The sequence below is a fragment of the Littorina saxatilis genome, linkage group LG3, assembly GCF_037325665.1.
Source record: "Littorina saxatilis isolate snail1 linkage group LG3, US_GU_Lsax_2.0, whole genome shotgun sequence".
In the NCBI taxonomy this organism is placed as follows: Eukaryota; Metazoa; Mollusca; class Gastropoda; order Littorinimorpha; family Littorinidae; genus Littorina; species Littorina saxatilis.
Window position 1 is genome coordinate 66,705,678 of NC_090247.1, and position 24,425 is coordinate 66,730,102.

The 24,425-nt window shown below is 41.8% G+C and overlaps 1 protein-coding gene and 1 long non-coding RNA gene across 2 annotated transcripts in view; both read left to right on the forward strand.

The window, feature by feature from the left end:
- Positions 1 to 12,784, forward strand: part of LOC138960968 (5'-nucleotidase-like) — a 22,263-nt gene extending 9,479 nt beyond the window's left edge. Inside the window, exons 8-10 of the mRNA XM_070332594.1 lie at positions 1,139 to 1,365; positions 6,926 to 7,129; positions 10,267 to 12,784. Of these exons, the coding sequence (XP_070188695.1) occupies positions 1,139 to 1,365; positions 6,926 to 7,129; positions 10,267 to 10,454 (619 nt within the window). The 3' untranslated portion in view covers positions 10,455 to 12,784. The remainder of the gene's footprint in view (positions 1 to 1,138; positions 1,366 to 6,925; positions 7,130 to 10,266) is intronic.
- Positions 1 to 20,449, forward strand: part of LOC138963037 (uncharacterized) — a 72,246-nt gene extending 51,797 nt beyond the window's left edge. The window contains exon 2 of the long non-coding RNA XR_011454696.1: positions 19,835 to 20,449. This is a non-coding gene — a long non-coding RNA (uncharacterized lncRNA). The remainder of the gene's footprint in view (positions 1 to 19,834) is intronic.
- Positions 20,450 to 24,425: the final 3,976 nt, after the last annotated feature.

Genomic DNA, 24,425 nt, shown 5'->3' on the forward strand with positions numbered 1-24,425 from the left:
TACATTTAGTAAAGTTTTGACAAAATGTTTTCAGATAGAACGGTAATCGAGAGGGGTGTGTTGGTGTATGCTTGTGTTGGTGTATGATTAACATAAAATTTCTTCCAGACGATATACCAGACGGATGTGTTTTTTTCCTCTATATCAACGTCTTTGATGACGTCATATTGGGCTATTTAAAAAAAAGTTGAAGCGGCATCGTCACAACTTCATTTTTAGAATCAGTGAAATTGTGGTCAAAAAATATTTGACCAAGTCCGGACTATGGTATTGCATTTCAGCTTGGAAGCTTAAAAATTAATAAATTAGTTTGTTGATTAAATTTGGGATTTAAAAATGATTGCATCGTACTTGCTATCGTCTCCTGAATCGAAAATATATATATGCATCTGATGTGTTTGATTTGAAAATAAGCTCAAAAATGAAGAAACCCCATTTTATGCAAATTAAGTTAATTTGGCTTGTGTTACCAAAACAATGTGTCAGTGGTGTCTTGGCCGCAGGGTTTCGGCCAACCTATAGTTTACTAGTCTTGGGGAACAAATGCAGGGCGTTCATTTTCAATCCCACCCCCCGCGGGTTAGGGGGAAGAATTTACCCGATGCTACCCAGCATGTCGTAAGAGGCGACTAACGGATTCTGTTTCTCTTTTTACCCTTGTTAAGTGTTTCTTGTATAGAATATAGTCAATGTTTGTAAAGATTTTAGTCAAGCAGTATGTAAGAAATGTTAAGTCCTTTGTGCTGGAAACTTGCATTCTCCCAGTAAGGTCATATAATGTACTACGTTGCAAGCCCCTGGAGCAATTTTTTGATTAGTGCTTTTGTGAACAAGAAACAATTAACAAGTGGCTCTATCCCATCCCATCCCCTTTCCCCGTCGCGATATAACCTCAGTTGAACGGTTGAAAACGACGTTAAACACCAAATAAAGAAAGAAAAGAAAGATTTTCAATCCCTAAAGCCCGTCCTCAACTGGGCGAAGTCGACAACGCATAGTATACTTCGCGAAGGTGGCCACACGGAGCTTTAGGACTGAGTTTTCGGTTAAAAAAAAATAAAAAAAAAGCTTCGCGAAGTCGACTGCGTGCTCAAATTAAAGACCGCCTTAAGGCCAAAAGATTGACACAATGATGTAGTACTGATTTGGCTTTTAAGCGACTTGTTATTTTCTCTATCGTTTTGTCCTTGCTACACACAGGGGAAATCACCATCGCCGACGTGATTTCGGTACTGCCGTTTGGCAATACGATCGACGCCATCACGCTGAAAGGCCGACACTTGAGGGCTGCACTGGAACACTCGGTGGCCCGTCTCGACCCGTGTTTAACGGAAAATCTTTTTGGAGGCTTCTTGCAAGTTTCAGGTAACGTAGTTTCAGCCTTCTTGCAAGTTTCAGGTAACGTAGTTTCAGCCTGTCTCATTATTCTGCTTGTTCTTCTTGTTCTTGTTCTTGTTCTTCTTGTTCTTGTTCTTCTTGTTCTTGTTCTTCTTGTTCTTGTTCTTGTTCTTCTTCTTCTTGTTCTTCTTCTTCTTGTTCGTCTTGTTCTTCTTGTTCTTCTTCTTGTTCTTGTTCTTCTTCTTCTTGTTCTTGTTCTTGTTCTTCTTGTTGTTCTTCTTCTTCTTGTTCTTGTTCTTGTTCTTCTTCTTGTTCTTCTTCTTGTTCTTCTTCTTGTTCTTCTTCTTGTTCTTCTTCTTCTTCGTTCATGGGCTGAAACTCCCACGTTCACCCATGTTTTTTTGCATGAGGGTATTTTTACGTGTATGACCTTTTGTACCCCGCCATTTCGGCAGCACGGCACGGTTGGCCTAGTGGTAAGGCGTCCGCCCCGTGATCGGGAGGTCGTGGGTTCGAACCCCGGCCGGGTCATACCTAAGACTTTAAAATTGGCAATTTAGTGGCTGCTCCGCCTGGCGTCTGGCATTATGGGGTTAGTGCTAGGACTGGTTGGTCCGGTGTCAGAATAATGTGACTGGGTGAGACATGAAGCCTGTGCTGCGACTTCTGTCTTGTGTGTGGCGCACGTTAAATGTCAAAGCAGCACCGCCCTGATAGGGCCCTTCGTGGTCGGCTGGGCGTTAAGCAAACAAACAAACAAACAAATTTCGGCAGAATACGCCGATTTCGGGGGAAGCCTGTCATTACACCACATTGGGGTGTGCACGTTAAAGATCCCACGATTGACAATAGGGTCTTTCCTGGCAAAATTGTATAGGCATAGATAAAAATGTCCACCAAATACCCGTTTGATTTGGAATAAAGGCCGTGAAAGGTGAATGCTCGCCTAATAGGCTACTGAGCTTTACTGGCCAATGTGAATGCGTTACATATTGTGTGTAAAAAATGTCTGTTTGTCTGTCTGTCTGTAAAAAATTCCATTTCAAACGGCAGAAATTAATATGTAAGCGCCTAGGGCTATATCTAGATTAGGCGCATAAAAATGATCACAATAATAATAATAATAATAATAATTACATTTAGTTCACTTTCAGTGTAAGCTTAGCTTGTTGTGGGGTCCCAAGTGTTTCTATAATATTGTACTGTATAATTATGCCACCCTATATCTTCCGATCATCGCGATATAACCTTCGTGGTTGAAAACGACGTTAAACACCAAATAAATAAAATATATCTTCCGAATACAAGCTTGTTTCAATTAATTTTAGTCTATTTCAGAGATAATAGTAATCAAGACGAGGTGATAGTGAATGTGAGTGCTTTAATATCGCTTGACGGGGCTTGTTGAGTCACTTGAGAAAAAGTGACTCTATGTAATCGGTCAGTGTTAGTCTGTCCGGCCGGCCGTCCGGCCGGCCGTCCGTAGACACCACCTTAACGTTGGACTTTTCTCGGAAACTATCAAAGCGATCGGGCTCATATTTTGTTTAGTCGTGACCTCCAATGACCTCTACACTTTAACGATGGTTTCGTTGACCTTTGGCCTTTTTCAAGGTCACAGGTCAGCGTCAAAGGAAAAATTAGACATTTTATATCTTTGACAAAGTTCATCGGATGTGATTGAAACTTTGTAGGATTATTCTTTACATCAAAGTATTTACATCTGTAGCCTTTTACGAACGTTATCAGAAAAACAAGGGAGATAACTAGCCTTTTCTGTTCGGCAACACACAACTTAACGTTGGGCTTTTCTCGGAAACTATAAAAGTGACCGGGCTCAAATTTTATGTGAACGTGACTCATTGTGTTGTGAATAGCAATTTCTTCCTGTCCATCTGATGCCTCATATAATATTCAGAACTGCGAAAGTGACTCGATCGAGCGTTTGCTCTTCTTGTTTTGATTTTCTTTTTGCTTCTAGAGAGTTTTAATATGTGATCGTAAAAGACATGGACTTCAAAGATTGTATACTGATTTGGAACTGCATTTTTAGACGGGTGCAGTGGCGTAGTGGATAAGACATCGGCCTCCTAGTCGGAAGGCCGTGAGTTCAAATCCCACCCTGGTGGGTTAATGTGTGGAGATTTTTCCGATCTCCCAAGTCAACCTATGTGCAGACCTGGTAGTGCCTTATCCCCCTTCGTGTGTACACGGAAGCACAAGACAAAGTGCACACGGAAAAGATCCTGCAATCCATGTCAGAGTTCGGTGGGTTATAGAAACACGAAAATACCCAGCATGCTTCCCCCGAAATTGGCGTATGCTGTCTGAATGGCGGCGTAAAAACGGTCATACACGTAAAAATCCACTCGTGCAAAAACATGAGTGAACGTGGGAGTTTCAGCCCATGAACGAAAAAAAGAAGAGAAAGAAGAAGAGGAACTGTGTTGATTGGGTTGTTCTATTCAGCGCTGGGGTCTAGATGGCTCCGTGTTAAGCGATTGATATTTAAATTTTTCATCAAGACGGTTTAACGGGATCACTGAAGTTTGTTTCATGAATAAAAGCCGTTTCAGAATAGGTTCCTTGCCTGCAGACAAGAACATATGAATACTTGGACAGAATGATTGTCTAATGTGCTGTTCACATGGCAGACTTACAGCCAACTTTCCACCAACCATCGTTGGTTTAAACAGAACTTTATTCAATTTTAATCATGACAAGAACAATGCATGGATGATTACATACTCAAGCATATAATGCTTATTTTAAGCAATCATAATAATTACAAAACAAGGGTTAGGATGATGGCGGAATAAATACATTAACTCATTTCAGGAAACGAAGAAACAAAACAAAAACAAAACAGATACACAGACAAGCAGAAAATGGGAAGGGGTTGGTGATACAGGAGGTGGGGAAAGGGCACGAGAGAACAGGAATAGGAGTTAAGCCCGCCACCGACCACAGCCGAACCAGCTCGTCGAACGCTCGGCGAACATTCCACCGAACCAGTTCTGTGTACTAACTAATAGGGGAATCCCCTGATTTGATGACGTCGGCGACCGTTCGCCGAACCAGCCCGTCGCGGCCCGACCCATCGTTGGTTTGAAGTCGCTGAGAAGTGGCTGAGAGTGAGACTTAGTTTGCGAAAAATTTGCCGTGTGAACGGTCTCGATGATTTAGCAACAACTCAAAAACTCAGTTGAGCACTGCATTACTTTGACCATGACCAAGGTTTTAAAGCAGATGCTTCACTGTGCCACGCTGTAACACTGAGCAATACAGACATTCGTTTTTTCCAAAGACTGTAGTGGCCTGGAACCAATTAGATGAAGAAACTGTAACCTCGGCATCGACCGAGAGCTTCAAGTCGGCGCTGGCAGTAGCCAGACGACGATAAAGAACTAGCTGCGCACCCCCCACTCTGCTGCAACAATGCCAGACATCTGGATGACTTGTTTTACAAGTGCAGCGTAACAGACAGATACAGATACAGATAAAGTGTTTGCCTAGGCGAGCTCTGATGGGAGGCTATATTTAGCTGCCTGAGAGCACGCTTACCATTGGCTAGTTTGGTCACGTCTCTATATAAGGCCCGGGTTGGGCAAATCCTCAACTGCCTGCTTGAAATTAGAACGACCGTTGCGCTTTTTACATGGACAGCGATTTTCCATCAACTTAGTTCCGACAACAATCGCTCGAAAGTTGGTCGAAAATTTTGTGATAAATCGGCTATGTGAAAAGTACATTACGCTCATTTCAAAATACATCACTCGCGTAACCTGGAAACTGAAGTATGTGGAATGGATTTTAATACATGGAAGCTTCATCAGGAAAAACAAGAACACAAAAGACAACAAGTCGCGTAAGGCGAAATTACAACATTTAGTCAAGCTGTCGAACTAACAGAATGAAACTGAACTCACTGCATTTTTACAGCAAGAGCGTATACTCGTAGCATCGTCAGACCACCGCTCGATGCAAAGGCAGTGAAATTGACAAGAAGAGCGGGGTAGTAGTTGCGCTGAGAAGGATAGCACGCTTTTCTTTATCTCTATTCTTTTTAACTTTCTGAGCGTGTTTTTAATCCAAACATATCACATCTATATGTTTTTGGAATGAGGAACGGACAAGGAATAAGATGAAATTGTTTTTAAATCGATTTCGGAAATTTTATTTTAATAATAATTTTTATATTTTTAATTTTCAGAGCTTGTTTTTAATCCGAATATAACATATTGATATGTTTTTGGAATCAGAAAATGATGAAGAATAAGATGAACGTAAATTTGGATCGTTTTAAAAACAAATTTTTTTTTTACAATTTTCAGATTTTTAATGACCAAAGTCATTAATTAATTTTTAAGCCACCACGCTGAAATGCAATACGAAGTCCGGCCTTCGTCGAAGATTGCTTGGCCAAAATTTCAATCAATTTGATTGTAAAATGAGGGTGTGACAGTGCCGCTTCAACTTTTACAAAAAGTCGGATATGACGTCATCAAAGGTATTTATCGAAAAAAAGAAAAAACCTTCCGGGGATATCATTTCCAGGAACTCTCATGTCAAATTTCATAAAGATCGGTCCAGTAGTTTGGTCTGAATCGCTCTACACACACACACACACACACGCACAGACAGACAGACAGACAGACACACACACACACATACACTTCGGTCATTAAAAATCTGAAAATTGTAAAAAAAAAAAAAAATTTTATAAAACGATCCAAATTTACGTTCATTTTATTCTTCATCATTTTCTGATTCCAAAAACATATAAATATGTTATATTTGGATTAAAAACAAGCTCTAAAATTAAAAATATAAAAATTATTATTAAAATAAAATTTCCGAAATCGATTTAAAAACAATTTCATCTTACATACATACATACATACATACATACATACATACATACATACATACATACATACATACATACATACATACATACATACATACATACATACATACATACATACATACATACATACATACATACATACATACATACATACATACATACATACATACATACATACATACATACATACATACATACATACATACATACATACATACACTACAGCCCTCATCTTGATTTCTCCGTCTATGTTAAAACATTTAGTCAAAACATACAAACATACATACACCACACCCTCATCTCGATTCCACCGTCTATGTGAAAACATTTAGTGAAAACATACAAACACCACACCCTCATCTCGATTCCATCGTCTATGTTAAAACATTTAGTCAAAACATACAAACATACATACACCACACCCTCATCTCGATTCCATCGTCTATGTTAAAACATTTAGTCAAAACATACAAACATACATACACCACACCCTCATCTCGATTCCACCGTCTATGTTAAAACATTTAGTCAAAACATACAAACATACATACACCACACCCTCATCTCGATTCCACCGTCTATGTTAAAACATTTAGTCAAAACATACAAACATACATACACCACACCCTCATCTCGATTCCATCGTCTATGTTAAAACATTTAGTCAGATCTTGACTGAATGTAAACAATGCCAAACCGTGTGTGTCCCTCGTGCAGGTATGAGGGTGAGGTACAACCTGACGAACCCGGTGGGTCAGCGCGTGGTGTCTGTGGAGGTGCTGTGCACCAAGTGTCACGTGCCAGAGTTCACAACCTTGGATCCAGACGAGACGTACAAGCTCATCGTCAGCTCCTTCATCGCCAAAGGAGGAGATGGCTACTCCGTCATCCGAGACAACCTCATCGAACATCACCTTCTGGGTAAGTTTGGTTAGCCCTGGGTTATCTTCCGTCGTCCGAGACAACCTCATCGAACATCATCTTCTGGGTAAGTCTGGTTAGCCATTGGTTTAGCTCCGCCATCATAGACAACCTCATCGAACATCACCTTCTGGGTAAGTTTGGTTAGCCCTGGGTTATCTTCCGTCGTCCGAGACAACCTCGTCGAACATCATCTTCTGGGTAAGTCTGGTTAGCCATGGGTTAAGCTCCGTTATCCTAGACAACCTCATCGAACATCATCTTCTGGGTAAGTCTGGTTAGCCATTGGTTTAGCTCCGTCATCATAGACAACCTCATCGAGCATCGCCTTCTGGGTAAGCTTGGTTAGCCCTGGGTTATCTTCCGTCATCCGAGACAACCTCATTCAGCATCGCCTTCTGGGTAAGCTTGGTTAGCCCTGGGTTATCTTCCGTTATCTGAGACAACCTCATCGATCATCGAACATCATCTTCTGGGTAAGTTTGCGAAGCCCTTGGTTATCTTCCGTCATCCGAGACAACCTCATCGAACATCATCTTCTAGTTGAGTGTGGTTAGCCCTGGGTTATCTTCCGTCATCCAAGACAACCTCATCGAACATCATCTTCTAGTTGAGTGTGGTTAGCCCTGGGTTATCTTCCTTCATCCCAGACAACCTCATCGAGCATCGCCTTCTGGGTAAGCTTGGTTAGCCCTGGGTTATCTTCCGTCATCCCAGACAACCTCATCGAGCATCACCTTCTGGGTAAGCTTGGTTAGCCGTTATAGTTTATGAATCATTTTAAGTGCAAACTATCATGCGCGCTTCTGCAGGCCTGCCCGGAATTTCACGTGGAATAACACCATCCCTCAACTTGGACTCATACAAAGCATAAGTAGCCTAGCTGCTCTCTGTGCGGACAAGTGGGTATTTTTTTATGAATTAGTTTTTAATCGGAAACGTTCCAATAACTTAAACTTTTCTGTTTTTTTTTGGTTTTTTTACAAATGTTTATATAAAAACATAGAGGGGGAATCGAGACGAGGGTCGTGGTGTGTGTGTGTGTGTCTGTGTGTGTCTGTGTGTGTGTTGAGCGATTCAGACTAAGCTACTGGACCGATCTTTATGAAATTTAACATGAGAGTTCCTGGGAATGATATCCCCGGACGTTTTTTTTAATGTTTTTTTCGATAAATACCTTTGATGACGTCATATCCGGCTTTTTGTAAAAGTTGAGGCGGCACTGTCACACCCTCATTTTTCAATCAAATTGATTGAAAGTTTGGCAAAGCAATCTTCGACAAAGGCCGGACTTTGGTATTGCATTTCAACTTGGTGGCCTTAAAAATAATTAATGAATTTGGTCATTAAAAATCGGAAACTTGTCATTAAAAAATGTATTTTGTTAAACGATCCAAAAACAATTTCATCTTATTCTTCGTCATTTTCTGATTGCAAAAACATATACATATGTTATATTTGGATTACAAACAAGCTCTGAAAATTAAAAATATGAAAATTATGATTACAATTAATTGTCCGAAATCGATTTAGAAACAATTTCATTTTATTCCCTGTCGGTCCCTGATTCCAAAAACATATAGATATATGTTTGGTTTAAAAACAAACTCAGTACGCTTAAAAGAAAAGAGGTACAGAAAAGCGTGTTATCCTGCTCAGCGCGACCATTACCGCACTATTCTGGCTTGTCGATTTCACTGCCTTTGCCACGAGCGGTGGATTGACGAAACTACGAGTATGCGGTCTTGGTGAAAAAATGCAGTGCGTTCAGTTTCATTCTGTGAGTTCGACAGCTTGACTAAATGCATTCTGATAATCCTCGCTCCACGGCTATCGCCAGTTGTCTCTCTGACCGGACGCGACAGTCCTACGTGAATCTATCAAAACCAGAATACAGAGTGATCTCCCATATGTTGTTCACGAGCAGTGTTCGCGAGACGAAAATGATTGCAGATTGGCCGACTTCGACAGTGATCTCCGTTCTGTTCTTCACAGTTATGATAAAGACATCGTTCTAAGGTCAAAACAAATCGAAATTTTGGGACTGCTGCCGGAAGGAGACCGTAATATATGGTTGCATCACTGTCAAAAAAATCGTCTGCTCCAGCGAGAGCCGAAACCAAACGGTTGATTATCACGTGACACTTATGCCATATTTAGAGTTGTTTGCACAGTAAATACATCCGCGAAAAATAGCTCGTTTGAAACTTTCTAAAATAAACGTTCCTCTGTAATTTAAAAATTACAAAACACCATGAAAAATCATTATCGACGATCGCGAATCTGCTTACATCCATAACACATTACAAAAAGCTCTAAATATGTATAAAAAAAAAAAAAATAAAAAATTCGGTTTCCTTGCCAGACAAGGAAACTCGAGGCATCCTGTCAGGGAGAGAATGAGCCGAACTCATTTTGACCTGAGGTCAGGATGGACTAAATGTTGTTATTTCGCTTTACGCGACTTGTTTAATTCTTGATTTTGGAACGTGAGCAGGAACCGGCACGGTTGGCCTAGTGGTAAGGCGTCCGCCCCGTGATCGGGAGGTCGCGGGTTCGAACCCCAGCCGGGTCATACCTAAGACTTTAAAATTGGCAATCTAGTGGCTGCTCCGCCTGGCGTCTGGAATTATGGGGTTAGTGCTAGGACTGGTTGGTCCGGTGTCAGAATAATGTGACTGGGTGAGACATGAAGCCTGTGCTGCGACTTCTGTCTTGTGTGTGGCGCACGTTGTATGTCAAAGCAGCACCGCCCTGATATGGCCCTTCGTGGTCGGCTGGGTGTTAAGCAAAAAAAAAAAAAAAACAAAAAAAACGTGAGCAGTCTTTATGTTTCAAATTGTTGCCTTTATCCACAAGATGTAGCAGACCTGGGAACCCATACGATGTCGCCGCATTTTGTACGCTTGATTGTCTAAAATACGACCAGTACGGTCGGTGGAAAATAAATACGATCAAACAAATTCATAGACTACTTTTTTCACAAGCACGGTACATTTAGGTAATGCGTGACGTCACTGATGTAAACTAAACTAAGCTAAACTAAACTAAGCTATGCTCTCTAGTTGTCCTTCCTTCACTTTGTTCAATCAAGCGGTTGCTCAAATTTACACGTGTGTTTTCTTTCTTCTTTGCAGGTGACTTGGATTCAGACGTGTTGACGGAGTACGTGAAGGCGGTATCGCCCATATACAAAGGTATAGAGGGCCGCATTGAATTTGTGGACAACTCGGACGTTTGTGACCCCATTTCGGCCTCTGTCTCTCACCGCCCCTTCCGACAGCTGTTTTTGTCTGTATGTTTAGTGTCCATGTATTTCAGATGACAGTTGTCTTAATTTGATTGTTAGTTAAATAGTTGGGGTTGGGGACAGAGGGAGGTGAGGGGGGGGGGGGGAGTTGTTTTTAACACAGCAACCGAAGATCAAGCCTAATTAGCATGTGTGGTTTGCGTGCATGGTCTTTGGTAAATTTGTTTCAATGGCCCTTAAAGGGATAATACCTAAGCAAAAAGGCCCTCAGATTGCATCAGAACTGTATGAGTTATCGTGCAAGTTAAAGGCACAGTAAGCCTCCCGTAAATCATCACAGATACTGTCAGGCTTTTACACACAGTACAAACACCCTTCCATTTGAACGCTCACCGAACGGGAACATCCTAGGTGCCCTACGTAAAGAGCGAGCAATTTTCAAAGAATTAATTTTTCGGATTGTCTCCATCACAATCGGACCGTGGTGCGTTTTGGCGCTAGACCTAACTTTTAAAATCTAAATAATAAATTGACAGCTTGTTACACAAACATTCTTAAATCATAAAAGAATTATTTTTTCATCAAGACAAGATCAGTACAATTCGAAGTTTTGAAAGTTTGAAAAAAGAAAAGCCCGGAAGCAAGAGTCACGCAAGGTCGTGGTTCTCGTAGCAGACCACGGTTTATCGCCAGTTCCCCTGAACAGTCAAAAGCCATCGCTAAAGTTCTTGTGAACCACAGCCGTTTGTTTCGTGCATAGTCAGAGGTACAGAATAACGTGCTATTTCCCCCGCGGGTTAGGGGGAAGAATTTACCCGATGCTCCCCAGAGCGACTAACGGATTCTGTTTCTCCTTTTACCCTTGTTAAGGGTTTCTTGTATAGAATATAGTCAATGTTTGTAAAGATTTTAGTCAAGCAGTATGTAAGAAATGTTAAATCCTTTGTACTGGAAACTTGCATTCTCCCAGTAAGGTCATATATTGTACTACGTTGTAAGCCCCTGGAGCAATTTTTTGATTAGTGCTTTTGTGAACAAGAAACAATTAACAAGTGGCTCTATCCCATCCCCCCCCCCCCCCCCCTTTCCCCGTCGCGATATAACCTTGAACGGTTGAAAACGATGTTAAACACCAAATAAATAAAGAAAGAAACGTGCTATTGCAGATAAGCTCACAGCAAGCCGCATTCAAATTACAAACTGACGACTGTATTGTGAAAAAGGGAAACTGGATCACACGGGTTCACGATGGCTCAGGGATAAGATAAACCACGCAAAAAAAAAATCTTTGAAAATTGCTCGCTCTTTACGGAGGGCACCTAGGATGTTCTCAAGCGGTGAGTGTTTAAATGAAAGGGTGTTAGTACTGTGTGTAAAAGCCTGACCGTATCTGTGATGGTTTACGGGAGGCTTACTGTGCCTTTAATATCACACTTTAAAACTGCTTCAGTGCCGTATGGATTATTATGTCAATGAAGGTCACACTGCTTCAGTGCCGTATAAATTATCATGGGAATGAAGGTCACACTGCTTCAATGCCGTACAAAATATGTGAATGAAGGTCACACTGCTTCAATGCCGTACAAATTATGTGAATGAAGGTCACACTGCTTCAATGCCGTATAAATGATCATGGGAATGAAGGTCACACTGCTTCAGTGCCGTAAAAATAAAAATGCTAATGAAGGTCACACGGTTTCAGTGCCGTATAAATATGTTAATGAACGTCACACTGCTTCTTAGCCGTATAAATTATCATGTTAATGAAGGTCACACTGCTTACCTGCTTGAGTGCCATGTGGGTCAGTCGTGATCGTTTCTTTGTTGTTATCATTACGGTGTGTGTTGTATGTTGTATATTATTATATTTGTGAAGATACAGATAATTTTAATTGATAGTCACCGTGAATATGTATTTTCTATATTATTATATTAATGAAGATACATATGAAGTTATATTTGACATGATTATGGTTCGTAATCTTTGGAATCATTTTATTCTGAAGCGGGGATATCGCACAGTTCTAATGCAGCTAAGTTTGTCTACAGGGATAATGGAGCCGGAATTTTGTGGAAACGGTTTCTGGGTGTACATTTGGTGTCTTATATTTTTCGGATCTGTATAATCGCGTGTATTTTTCTTCCATTGTACATTTCTTTCAACCGAAAAAGATGCACGCGAAAGTGTATTCACAGTGACAAGATCATGTCATTGTGACAGTTTTTGAATCTCAACAATCGCGCTTAGTTTTGTTCCAATGTACATTCATTTTCATGCAAATGTTTCAACCGAACGAGATTTTATGTAAACATGATTGTGTATTTGGTGGTGTTATGTCAATGGCTGACATTGTACGGATCTGAATAAATATGTGGATTTTAATTCTAAATAAACATTTCTCCGAATCGAATTAGAGTATACACGGAGCTCTTTTTGGTGATTATGTTGTGTTGATTTCATTTACTTCCGTGTTGTTCGTCTCTGTTTGATCTTGTTCGTTCGATCTCTGATGAGTTTTTGTCGTGGTGGTGGTGGTGGTGGATGGGTGAGTGGGGAAGTCGAGGGTACGTTCAAGTGGTTGGTTGGCTGTCTGCCTGGTTGGCTGTCTGGTTGGCTGGTTTCGATGCTGATGTGTTGGTCTTTGTGGTTGAGTGTCAATATATGAATACCTCGTACTAATTAAGGCACTAAAATCAATCTAGTTTGTTTTTAGTAGTGTTGCGTGTGTTTGCCAGTGTGTTTGCCTCTGTCACTATCCTCTTTCTGTTCGTTTGAGTGTTTCAGATTGTGCAGGCCTAAACTGTGAGAAATGAGAATGATGTTGATGTGTAATTAATGTTATCCTACATACGTGAGAGACACCCGTGAGATAAAAATCGTTCAAATCAAACTTGTGTATATCATGTAAATGAGGTCATGTCAAGCAAGTCTGGCAGGGACCTGTTTTTCCACTGCGTGTGATGCCAAAGTCACCGAGACAAACGTCATTATAGAAACACAAATTGCGCTCGCTAATTACCCTCGATGAATCTTTAGAACTAACACGTCACACCACACTTTCAGAGTGACGTTTCTTAGCTTTGACGTAATAGATTGCACGAGGCTTTAGAAGAGATCGAGGTTCCAAAACAAGCGTCTTCAATTTAGCTGCCTCGAATGCAGGACATTTTCAGTAAAATACACGTAAAATACAAGTATGTAGGATAAACAGAATACTACATGGCTTGCAGTTCAATATTTTAAAAAACAACTCGTGCAAATCTGGTACGACACAGCAAGCCATGTAGTATTCTCTGTCTCTTTACAAAAATAAGAATTTCCTTTCCTTCTGCAACTAAAATGACATACTCCCACAGACTGTCTGATCCCTGTGTTTATGTGTGCGTCTCTGTCTCTCTGTCCTTGTCTCTGTCTCTGCATCGGTCTTGAACAGCATTTATTAGCTGTTGAGACAATAAACAATAATAACCAACCAGCCTTTCTCTCTGTGTGTCTCTGAGCTGTCTGTCTCTGATTGTGTATATGTATGTCTGTTCCCCGCTCACACACACACACACACACACACACACACACACACACACACACACACACACACACACACACTGAGACAGGGATAGGGGAAGGGCTCCTAATATGGACCGGCTCCTAATATGGACCATCTCCTGTTCTGACAAACTAACGGCGCTAGAGCGCTCAAAAAAGTTTTATTCGCTGTATTCACCCTCTCGGGATAACATGCAAATGTCAAAACAGTTGCAGAAACACAAATCTCAAACCCGTTAGGCTTTTTCTCTTTTTTTCACTTTTGGCAGCGTTCACTCTAAATTTGCCGCCTTAAACGGACTCGTTTCTCTCCACAGCCAAAGCTTTTATCACACACAAATTGCTATATATGACAGCTAAGACTGTATTTGTTAAATTTTAGCAGTGTTGACCCCGAGTTTCTACTGCAAACAAAAAATAATAGCAAAATCTCAAAGTATGTGCGAGTCCCCTAATATGGACCACCTTCAACAAATCGAAGAAAATAAAAGCTAAAGGCTATTTTCATTAATTTATTAAGAAGCTTGCTGGAAATAACCTATAACTAGTCCTCGAGATTAAAAAAATATATAACAAAATGTCTTCTTTTCGTGGAAGTTGATAATTTCACTTATTTTCACTCTGTTTTTGATAAGCTTCTTTAGTTTTCTGATGTGCTTCAAATAATGCTCTCATCAACCCGAAACAGATAAATCTAAAGCATATTTTGATTAGTCTGACTTGTACACTAAGTTGTATCATGTTATTTTGAAGTATAGGGGGCTTTTTACAGTGATTCGCGAAGGCCGCTTCTCTGGTCCATATTAGGCGCCCAGGCTCCTAATATGGATCATTTGTGATTTTTTCTGTATTTCATTTTTGCTGAATATCTATCAAAGCTATTTCACTCTAATTTGGCCTAACGGTTAACCTAAGAGAGAAGGACTACCCAACACAAAATGAAACTTCTTCGCAAGAAAACAAGTTAGTTATCAGCATGAAACAAAAAGTGGTCCATATTAGGAGCCCTTCCCCTACATGGAGAGAGAGAGAGAGAGAAGCTTCTTGGAGAAAAGCAAGATTCCAGTTTTGCCTTGAGTCAAAATCAGTATGTCCTTTGTGCATCGCTCACAGCCAAATATAAGGCTACGACAAAAATTAAATTTGCAAAAGTGACAATCCTCTTATTTTTATTCCCCCAATGTAAAATGAAGAGAACGGAAGTTCTTCACAATCTTGGTCGCACCAGGGCTATCAGAAGACACAAACACTCTCCTGGTTTTTCAGGAGAAAATGACTCCCACGAGATTTTTACCCCGGAGTAAAAATTTCGTACGAACATTTTACTCCCTTTACGAAAAAACTACTCCCCCATAACACGAGAAAATAACTTCCAACGACAGGTGTGTTTCGAGTCACCATTTCGGTCGAAAATGTTACTCCCCTGACGAATAAATAACGAATAAATTATTCCACCCTAACACGAGCAATTTACTACCCACGACTGGTGTACGCAACTTTTACTCCCCTGTCCCCTGTTGGTCTTGGTGGTGGAAGGGGTGGAGGGAGGGTAGTGCGACATTTGTTAGCGCGAGATCACATTATTGGCATTATCCCTTCGCACGCATCCCATTTTCGCGTACGAGATTTTTACTGGAAGTAAAAAATTGGGGAGTCCAAATTTCGTGGAGGGAGTAATTTTTTCGTACCTTGGGGAGTTCTTTTCTCGCACGAAAGGTGTACTTGGAGTAAGGATTTCGTACGAAATGTTTACTCCGGAGTACATTTTTCGTGGAGTAAAAATTTCGTGTTACACCGGTGTAAACGATTGATCTTATAATTGACCGCACTTTTACATACGGGATAAGGCCAGTCTCCACTTTGGCACATATCATAAATCAACAACCTCACTGCTGTCAGTTCAGACAGGGGCATTTTTGTAATGAAATAATATCCTTGAAGCCACTGGAAAATAGTTATGCAACAATTCCAACAGCCAGGATTTAGATTTTTGGTATGCGTCCAAGTAGAGGGATTGTCTTATCCTATGCAAAACATTTTTATTCATCATTGGCTGTATATGTCAACTCCCCTGAAGCCTTTGCGTCTTTTCGCCAAATACCTAATTAAACTAACGAGGTCGAAAATTGGAATGTGTCAAATAGTGCTACTTTTGAAACTAAAAATTGGTGGAAGTTCGTTAAATCCTTCCTTGCGAAGAAAGGAGTAAATGCCTCCGAAATTCCTCTGCTACTGTTGGGAGGAGAAGTCATTACTAATAATGATGATAAAGCCGCTTTACTTGATAAGACCTTTTGTAGAGCAAAGTTTAACTTCGAGGGGAAACCGATGGAGTAGGGGAGATGCGCACGAACCGAAAGTTGTTGCCATCCAAACGGGAGAGAACAAACCACGGGTTCTGATTCGTTGAAATCACAACACATCTCAGTTTCAACCAATCCAACACTGCGGGTGGTTCCTGTTCGGGTGGCAACTTTGTCGTCCACCTCAGTTTCAACAAATCCAACACTGCGGGTGGCTCCTGTTCGGGTGGCTCCTGTTCGGGTGGCTCCTGTTCGGGTGGCAACTTTGTCGTGCACCTCAGTTTCAACCAATCCAACACTGCGGTAGGCTCCTGTTCGGGTGGCAACTTTGTCGTGCACCTCAGTTTCAACCAATCCAACACTGCGGGTGGCTCTTGTTCGGGTGGCAACTTTGTCGTGCACCTCAGTTTCAACCAATCCAACACTGCGGGTGGCTCCTGTTCGGGTGGCTCCTGTTCGGGTGGCAACTTTGTCGTGCACCTCAGTTTCAACCAATCCAACACTGCGGGTGGCTCCTGTTCGGGTGGCTCCTGTTCGGGTGGCAACTTTGTCGTGCACCTCAGTTTCAATCAATCCAACACTGCGGGTGGCTCCTGTTCGGGTGGCAACTTTGTCGTGCACCTCAGTTTCAACCAATCCAACACTGCGGGTGGCTCCTGTTCGGGTGGCAACTTTGTCGTGCACCTCAGTTTCAACCAATCCAACACTGCGGGTGGCTCCTGTTCGGGTGGCTCCTGTTCGGGTGGCAACTTTGTCGTGCACCTCAGTTTCAATCAATCCAACACTGCGGGTGGCTCCTGTTCGGGTGGCAACTTTGTCGTGCACCTCAGTTTCAACCAATCCAACACTGCGGGTGGCTCCTGTTCGGGTGGCAACTTTGTCGTGCACCTCAGTTTCAACCAATCCAACACTGCGGGTGGCTCCTGTTCGGGTGGCAACTTTGTCGTGCACCTCACCCCGGGGGGTCTCTTTTGTTTAAGTTTCCTTCTTACTCATAAATAAATGGACACAGAAGACCAAAATGCAGTTCGTAGAAACATCGATGAATAACCTCGTATTATTGAATGACGATGTCGCACATGCCATTGTCAAGTCGGATTAGAATAAAGCAGTCTATGGCCCAAACCGCACAAACAGCATGTGAAGGAAATCACGAATAACATTGACAGGCAAAGTTTATAGTGATAGCCTCCACGCTTTTAGAGCGCTAACCAGAGATAGTAGCGTGACGTAAGAGAAGTGTATGGCACGTTCTGTGAATTCAACTCACTGGCCGAGAGAGTTGACTTTGTACATCGCAACGAAAGTATAGTTACACTTAACCACTGTCCAGCGACAGGGAGGGGTTGTCACGGGAATCGACCGGGAGAAAGGAAGCCCGAGCAGAGCACTTAACAGGTAAATGGAATAAGCATTTGAGTATCGTTAATGTTTATCGCATAAGTTGAATCGACTAACACTGTAACTTTAAAGGCCAACATCCACAAGAATTTTTCTCCTGGAGCGACCTAAACTTGAACCCGTCGCTCTTCTTGCATGTCTGTTTACTTCGTGTTGCACGCAAAAATTGAGCGACTTCCTTGCCGCGTGGATTGACGAAGCTGTTTTATTCTCGTGACTGAAAACACTGCAGTGCGTGCAGTTTTATTCTGTGGGTTCGACAGATTGACTAAATGTTGTAATTTCGCTTTCACGAATCAGGAACCGACAAGGAATAAGATGAAAGTGTTTTTAAATTGATTTCGACAATTTAATTTTGATAATAATTTTTATATATTTAATTTTCAGAGCTTGTTTTTAATCCAAATATAACATATTTATATGTTTTTGGAATCAGAAAATGATGGAGAATAAGATGAACGTAAATTTGAATGGTTTTATAAAAAAAATATTTTTTTTTACAATTTTCAGATTTTTAATGACCAAAGTCATTAATTAATTTTTAAGCCACCACGCTGAAACTGAATGAAACTATTTTCGCCTTACGCGACTTGTTCTTTTGTACATTCTCAGCAGAATTCTTTTAGTTCAACCCAATGTACTGCCCAGATAACATCTTGTTTACTGTCGGCGTTGTTTTCATGCATTGTACCACGTTCTATGATGTTTTGGATACATAAATAACAAGTCGCGTGAAGCGAAATTATAAACAAGTCGCGTAAGGCGAAAATACAACATTTAGTCAAGTAGCTGTCGAACTCACAGAATGAAACTGAACGCAATGCAACGCAGCAAGACCGTATACTCGTAGCATCGTCAGTCACCCGCTCACGGCAAAGACAGTGAAATTGACAAGAAGAGCGGGGTAGCAGTTGCGCTCAGAAGAATAGCACGCTTTTCTGTACCTCTCTTTGTTTTAACTTTCTGAGCGTGTTTTTAATCCAAACATATCATATCTATATGTTTTTGGAATCAGGAACCGACAAGGAATAAGATGAAAGTGCTTTTAAATTAATTTCGAAAATTTAATTTTGATAATAATCTTTATATATTTAATTTTCAGAGCTTGTTTTTAATCCAAATATAACATATTTATATGTTTTTGGAATCAGCAAATGATGGAGAATAAGATGAACGTAAATGTGGATAGTTTTAGAAAAAAATGATTTTTTTTACAATTTTCAGATTTTTAGTGACCAAAGTCCTTAATTAATTTTTAAGCCACCAAGCTGAAATGCAATACCAAACCCCGGCCTTCGTCGACGATTGCTTGGCCAAAATTTCAACCAATTTGGTTGAAAAATGAGAGCGTGACAGTGCCGCCTCAACTTTCACGAAAAGCCGGATATGACGTCACCAAAGACATTTATCAAAAAAATGAAAAAAAGGATGGGAATATCATACCCAGGAACTCTCATGTCAAATTTCATAAAGATCGGTCCAGTAGTTTAGTCTGAATCGCTCTACACACACACGGCACGCACAGACACACACACACACACACATACACCACGACCCTCGTCTCGATTCCCCCCTCTACGTTAAAACATTTAGTCAAAACTTGACTAAATGTAAAAACGCTGGCACTGGACCCGAGTACTCTTCAGACTGGCTCGCTCCCCCAGTATGAAAGTTTTTGTCTTGTGCACGTGGATTTAAAAAAAAAAAATTTATTTTACACAATTAAAAAAATTATTAGAGTAAAATAAAACATTAAAACGTTCATAATAAACAATAGTAAACAAGAATTAAAAAAAACAAACAAAAAAACATAGACCACACATGCCGGGAATCGAACCCGGATCACTTTGGCAATAGGCGGCCGGACGTGCTACGACAACTTTACTAGAGTTGTGCGCCTTGAATCACTGTGTCCCTGTCGCTCTCTCTCGTGCTCTCTGTCTCTCTTTCAGTCTCACCGAGATCAAACACTGCATTGTTTGTTTCTTTGCCGAGACCAAATCCCCACCCGCTGCTGCGCTGGCTGGCTTGCAAATCGTCTCGCATGCGATACGCATGCTTTTCTCGTGATCGGCGGTTCTTTTTGGCGAACTGCCTCGGGTTCAAGTTTAGGTCGCTCCAGGAGAAAAATTCTTGTGGATGTTGGCCTTTAAACATAGCAGACAGCTGGTATCTAAGACAAGATGTCCGCTATTTATGTTGTGCAGTGCGTCATATAACCGGTCAGACAGGAAGGTAGCGACCAGATGACGGCACCAAGGATCTGAGAAGTCGCCGTAATTATCTTACCTATTGGCTCGCCTAGCGGAGATTCGACGGGATTTATAGACGTTAGAGCACGGTTATTTTGTGTCCGTATAGTTGGACCCTAGAGGTCACTGGGCGATAGTTACTGCGTAGACCGAGGTCGCCAGTAAAAGGATTTAGTAGTAAATACATTTCCTAGTGTACGGCTATAGAAGCTGTGTGATTCTGTGTAGGACCAGAATTAAAATATGTCTACAAGAACTTGATTACTTAAGAGATACAGAATATTTAGTAGACAGAGTAGACGGTGCTTTTTGACTATACAAGAGCCGTGAGTCGTTACACTTAAAATAGATATCGTGCGCCTATGAGGTCACGGACTGGTTGTATTTCTTTACCTGATTGAAGAGTAGAGAGTTTTGATAGCGCAATTGTACGAGATTGTCATCTCTAGTTGTTTTTTGCTACAAAACTGTGAGTACCGGATTTTTTGAGTATCTAACCTTTATGTTCATGATTGTGTGTATTTGTGTGTATGCTGTCATAACTGATTAATACAGTGGAGGGAACTTACATTTGGAGTTGTGTTTGATTCCTGTATGACAGCGTACTAGCGCATTTGCATTCATTCACACAGCAGACTCTTGCAGGAAAGTTTGACTGTCATTTTGGAACCAATATGTGAACTGTTAACGTTGTTCATGTGCGCCCTGTCTATCAGCAATTGTTTTTTTTCGTGATACGGATGTAACAGCCATGGAAGTCAGAAGCTTGATTTACTCGGTTTCCGGCACCAATCCCGAAACAAGTCCACGCAGCTGTCTCTGAATTTCTTGTTGGTGAAGCTTGATTTACAGTTTCCGGCACCAATCCCGAAACAAGTCCACGCAGCTGTCTCTGAATTTCTTGTTGGTGAAGCTGGATTTACAGTTTCCGGCACCAATCCCGAAACAAGTCCACACAGCCGTCTCTGAATTTCTTGTTGGTGAAGCTTGATTTACAGATTCCGGCACCAATCCCGAAACAAGTCCACATAGCTGTCTCTGACTTGCTTGTTGGTGAAGCTTGATTTACAGTTTCCGGCACCAACCCCGAAACAAGTCCACGCAGCTGTCTCTGAATTTCTTGTTGGTGAAGCTGTAGACCAGGGGGTTGGCCATGCTGTTGATGTAGAAGGACAGATGAGCGATGGCGAAAAGGTTGTTCCCGCAATCCGTCAGATGTTCACACCAGAGGTAAGGCTTTGTCCGCATTAAACTGCATAAACAGAGTTCTGTATTAGAGTTATTCCTCGGACTGGCAATAACGCTGGGTGATCTTCGGGTTGATATTGGAGGGTGGTGGTGGCACTGGGGAGGGGGCTAATATCATCATCATTAACAACAACAACAACATCACTAATAACAACAACATCACTAACAGCAACATCACTAACAACATCACTAACAACAACAACAAGAAGAACGACAACGACTTTCTATTGATTCCACTTCGTTGGGATTGAGTAGCGGTGTGTGTGTGTGTGTGTGTGTGGCGGGCGAGAGGGTGGGGAAGGTGGGTCAAATATTATCAGAGGCCATAAACTTGTCATATTTTCCTCAAGACTCAACGTTGCTGTGACCTTGAAATTAACATGGATTTACCAGAGTCAGCTATGTCTGTTGAGTAGTAAATCCTGAAAGTGAGCACATTTTCAAAGCTTCAGCTTACACAGAGTTTAACACGAACGGCAAATGCCCATGTGACTCACCTTCATCGTACGTAATATGAATCAGAAACAAACAGACTGATACGCCAGCTCCATGAACGTTCCAGAATATAGGACGTTTCTCCTGATTGACTCAAACCCCAGCCCACTTAGATGGTGGACGTTGATCAGCATCAACCAAACTTGGTTCATGTCTGGAGATCATCAAACCCTGGACGTGTGGCTAGTCAAAGAGATAGCCTACAGAAAACGTTGAAGAAAATGATTGAGTTCAATGTTTCCCCCGAAATTGGCCCAACGGTGATTTTGAACTTTGACAAAGGTCATATCAGACTCGGGTCTTGTCTGAAGGTCACAAAATGCTAGGAGTATGTATAGTTTAAAAGTTGAAGTTTGAAAACGTTCAAGAAAATGTGAATTTTCAATATTTATCTAAACATGACCCAGGTGTGACCTTGAAATAAAAAACACCCCACAGCAAAGCACCACAGACGACATCGAGGAACAGGTGCCGGTTGCATTGTTGAAACTGCTGCTATAGTACATTATTTATTTCCCCGCCGTGTAAGGATAATGTTGAGCTTAAAGAACTGGCGCTATGTTTAAAAGACTGAACATTAATTAAAGGCTCTCGCTTCAAGAACATCAACGTTAAGTTTTTATGGAACGAACGATACCCCGCTGCGACCCCGACATTTGACGAGAGTCTGGGGTCAAACCCTAGAAGTGTGCAAAGTTTCAAAGCTCTAGCGTCAAAATCATCCAAGATAACGTGAACGTTAATTTTTTTACACGGACGGACGGACGGACGGACGGACGGACGGCCATCCATACGGACGGACTGATAAATACTGAGAATCACCATTTACTCAGGTGAGTATTAAAACAACAACTGTCTTTTTTCTAGAACGGGTGTGTGTCTGAATCATATCCGGGTTTTTTTTTATTTTATCTACGGCTGTCCTGACGTTCAGGCTTACACTGGACATCGCTAAAGACTCTGGTAATTGCTCAGTCAAATTTAATAATTACCTTATTTTTGACAGAAACTTGACCCTGAGTCATAGATTTGCTTCATATCTAAAGGACGTCAAACCTGGGACAAAAAGTGTGTGTCTTCAACAAGTTCTAGCTAGAAGAATGTTCGAGGAAAAACGTTTTACGTTCATGGTCGGCTGGCAATACGACTAGGCGAACGGTGCTGAATACTTCGAGTAACTTGCTTTTAAATAAGGTGAGCCATTAAATAGGTGTAACTGGAATGAACCATTAAGTGTATCTGGTGTGAGGTAAATTTGTCACCGTAAAGCTAAGGTAAAACAAGTCGCGTGAGGCGAACCTACCACATTTAGTCAAGCTGTCGAACCCACAGAGTAAAACCGAAAGCACTGCATTTTTTCACCAAAGATCGTATAGCATCGTCTGTCCCCCGGTCGTGGAAAAGGTAGTGAAATTGGAGGGCGTGATAGTGCGGCCTCCACTTTCATAAAAGCCGGATATGACGCCATAAAAGACATTTATCGAAAAAATGAATAGCACTTCTGGGGATATCATATTCAGGAACTCTCATGTAAAGTTTCATGAAAATCGGTCCAGTAGGTTTTTTTTCTGAATCGCTGCACACACACACACACACACACACACACACACACACACACACACACACACACACACACACACACCACGACCCTCGTTTCAATTCCCCATCTATGTTAAAACATTAAGTCAAAACTTGACTAAATGTAATGATGATAGGTGTTGTACCTTGTAATAAGGAAGGGTACCCAGTCGACGAGAAACACGACGGACAGAACAGCCATCATCCGAGTGCTGTGACCTACGGCCCGGGACTTCCCGGCGCCCGATGTCATGGTTCGGTTTCCAAATACTGTGGTAGCACTCGAAATGTAAGGAGGTGCGCTCCGGGATACCTGTGCATGAGAAACCCGTTGCTGTTCTACCCATGTCAGTGTACTGGACTCATTTTTGATGGTAAAGACTGAATCCCGGAATGACAATGGGAGAGAAGCACGTCGCTGTTCTGCAGTACGGGCTCGCTCAAACGAAACAACAGAGGGTGTTGCTGCACGCGCGTCGCCATCGGTGTTAACATAAGAAGCAGCAAAAGGCTGGGATCCCCGCGGTCCCATTGGTAAGTCGTGTGCTTCACATCTTAGTCTTGGGTCTACTGCCGAGTCAAACGGTAGATCTTGGCCATCTTTCAGCTGAGACTTGTCGGGTGCTGGGAGTGGTTGTGCGTGTCCAGAAGCTCTCCATGATAATTTTGTGTTTGTGTTACTGACTTTCTTGGAAGACAAAACGGAGGGCCTTGTCACTCTACTGTTGGAGCTCCTGACTTTGACAAAGATAGACCCGTAGCACGCAATCAGCACCAGGATGCCGATTCCGAAGATAGTAGACACTATTACAATGTGTGCAGTAACAGCCCAACTCCGATTTGGGCCCAATGAGCACATTATGACTTGCACTCCAGCAAGAGCTGTATCCTTTCTGGCGGCCCCGTAAGCAACGTTGGACGGCGAAAACAAGGCTATAACAGCAATGGCCAAAGCCACAACGACGTACAGCGACTGTCGGACACTCAGCTGTCTGCCGTGGTGTCTGCACACTCTGTTACAACGGTCCACAGCCACCGCATACAAAATCAGCATGGACAAGACTGCCGGGTAGGCTTCCGTCGTCAACTCAGCCTCGCACAGCCATACATTGGTGTCGTACGCGTGACGAATGGCCACTACTTTAATAGGAATTGCAACGATATTGATCAGAAGGTCACACAGCGCCATGGAAAGGATGAACACTCGTTTACTACTGGAAGGGAA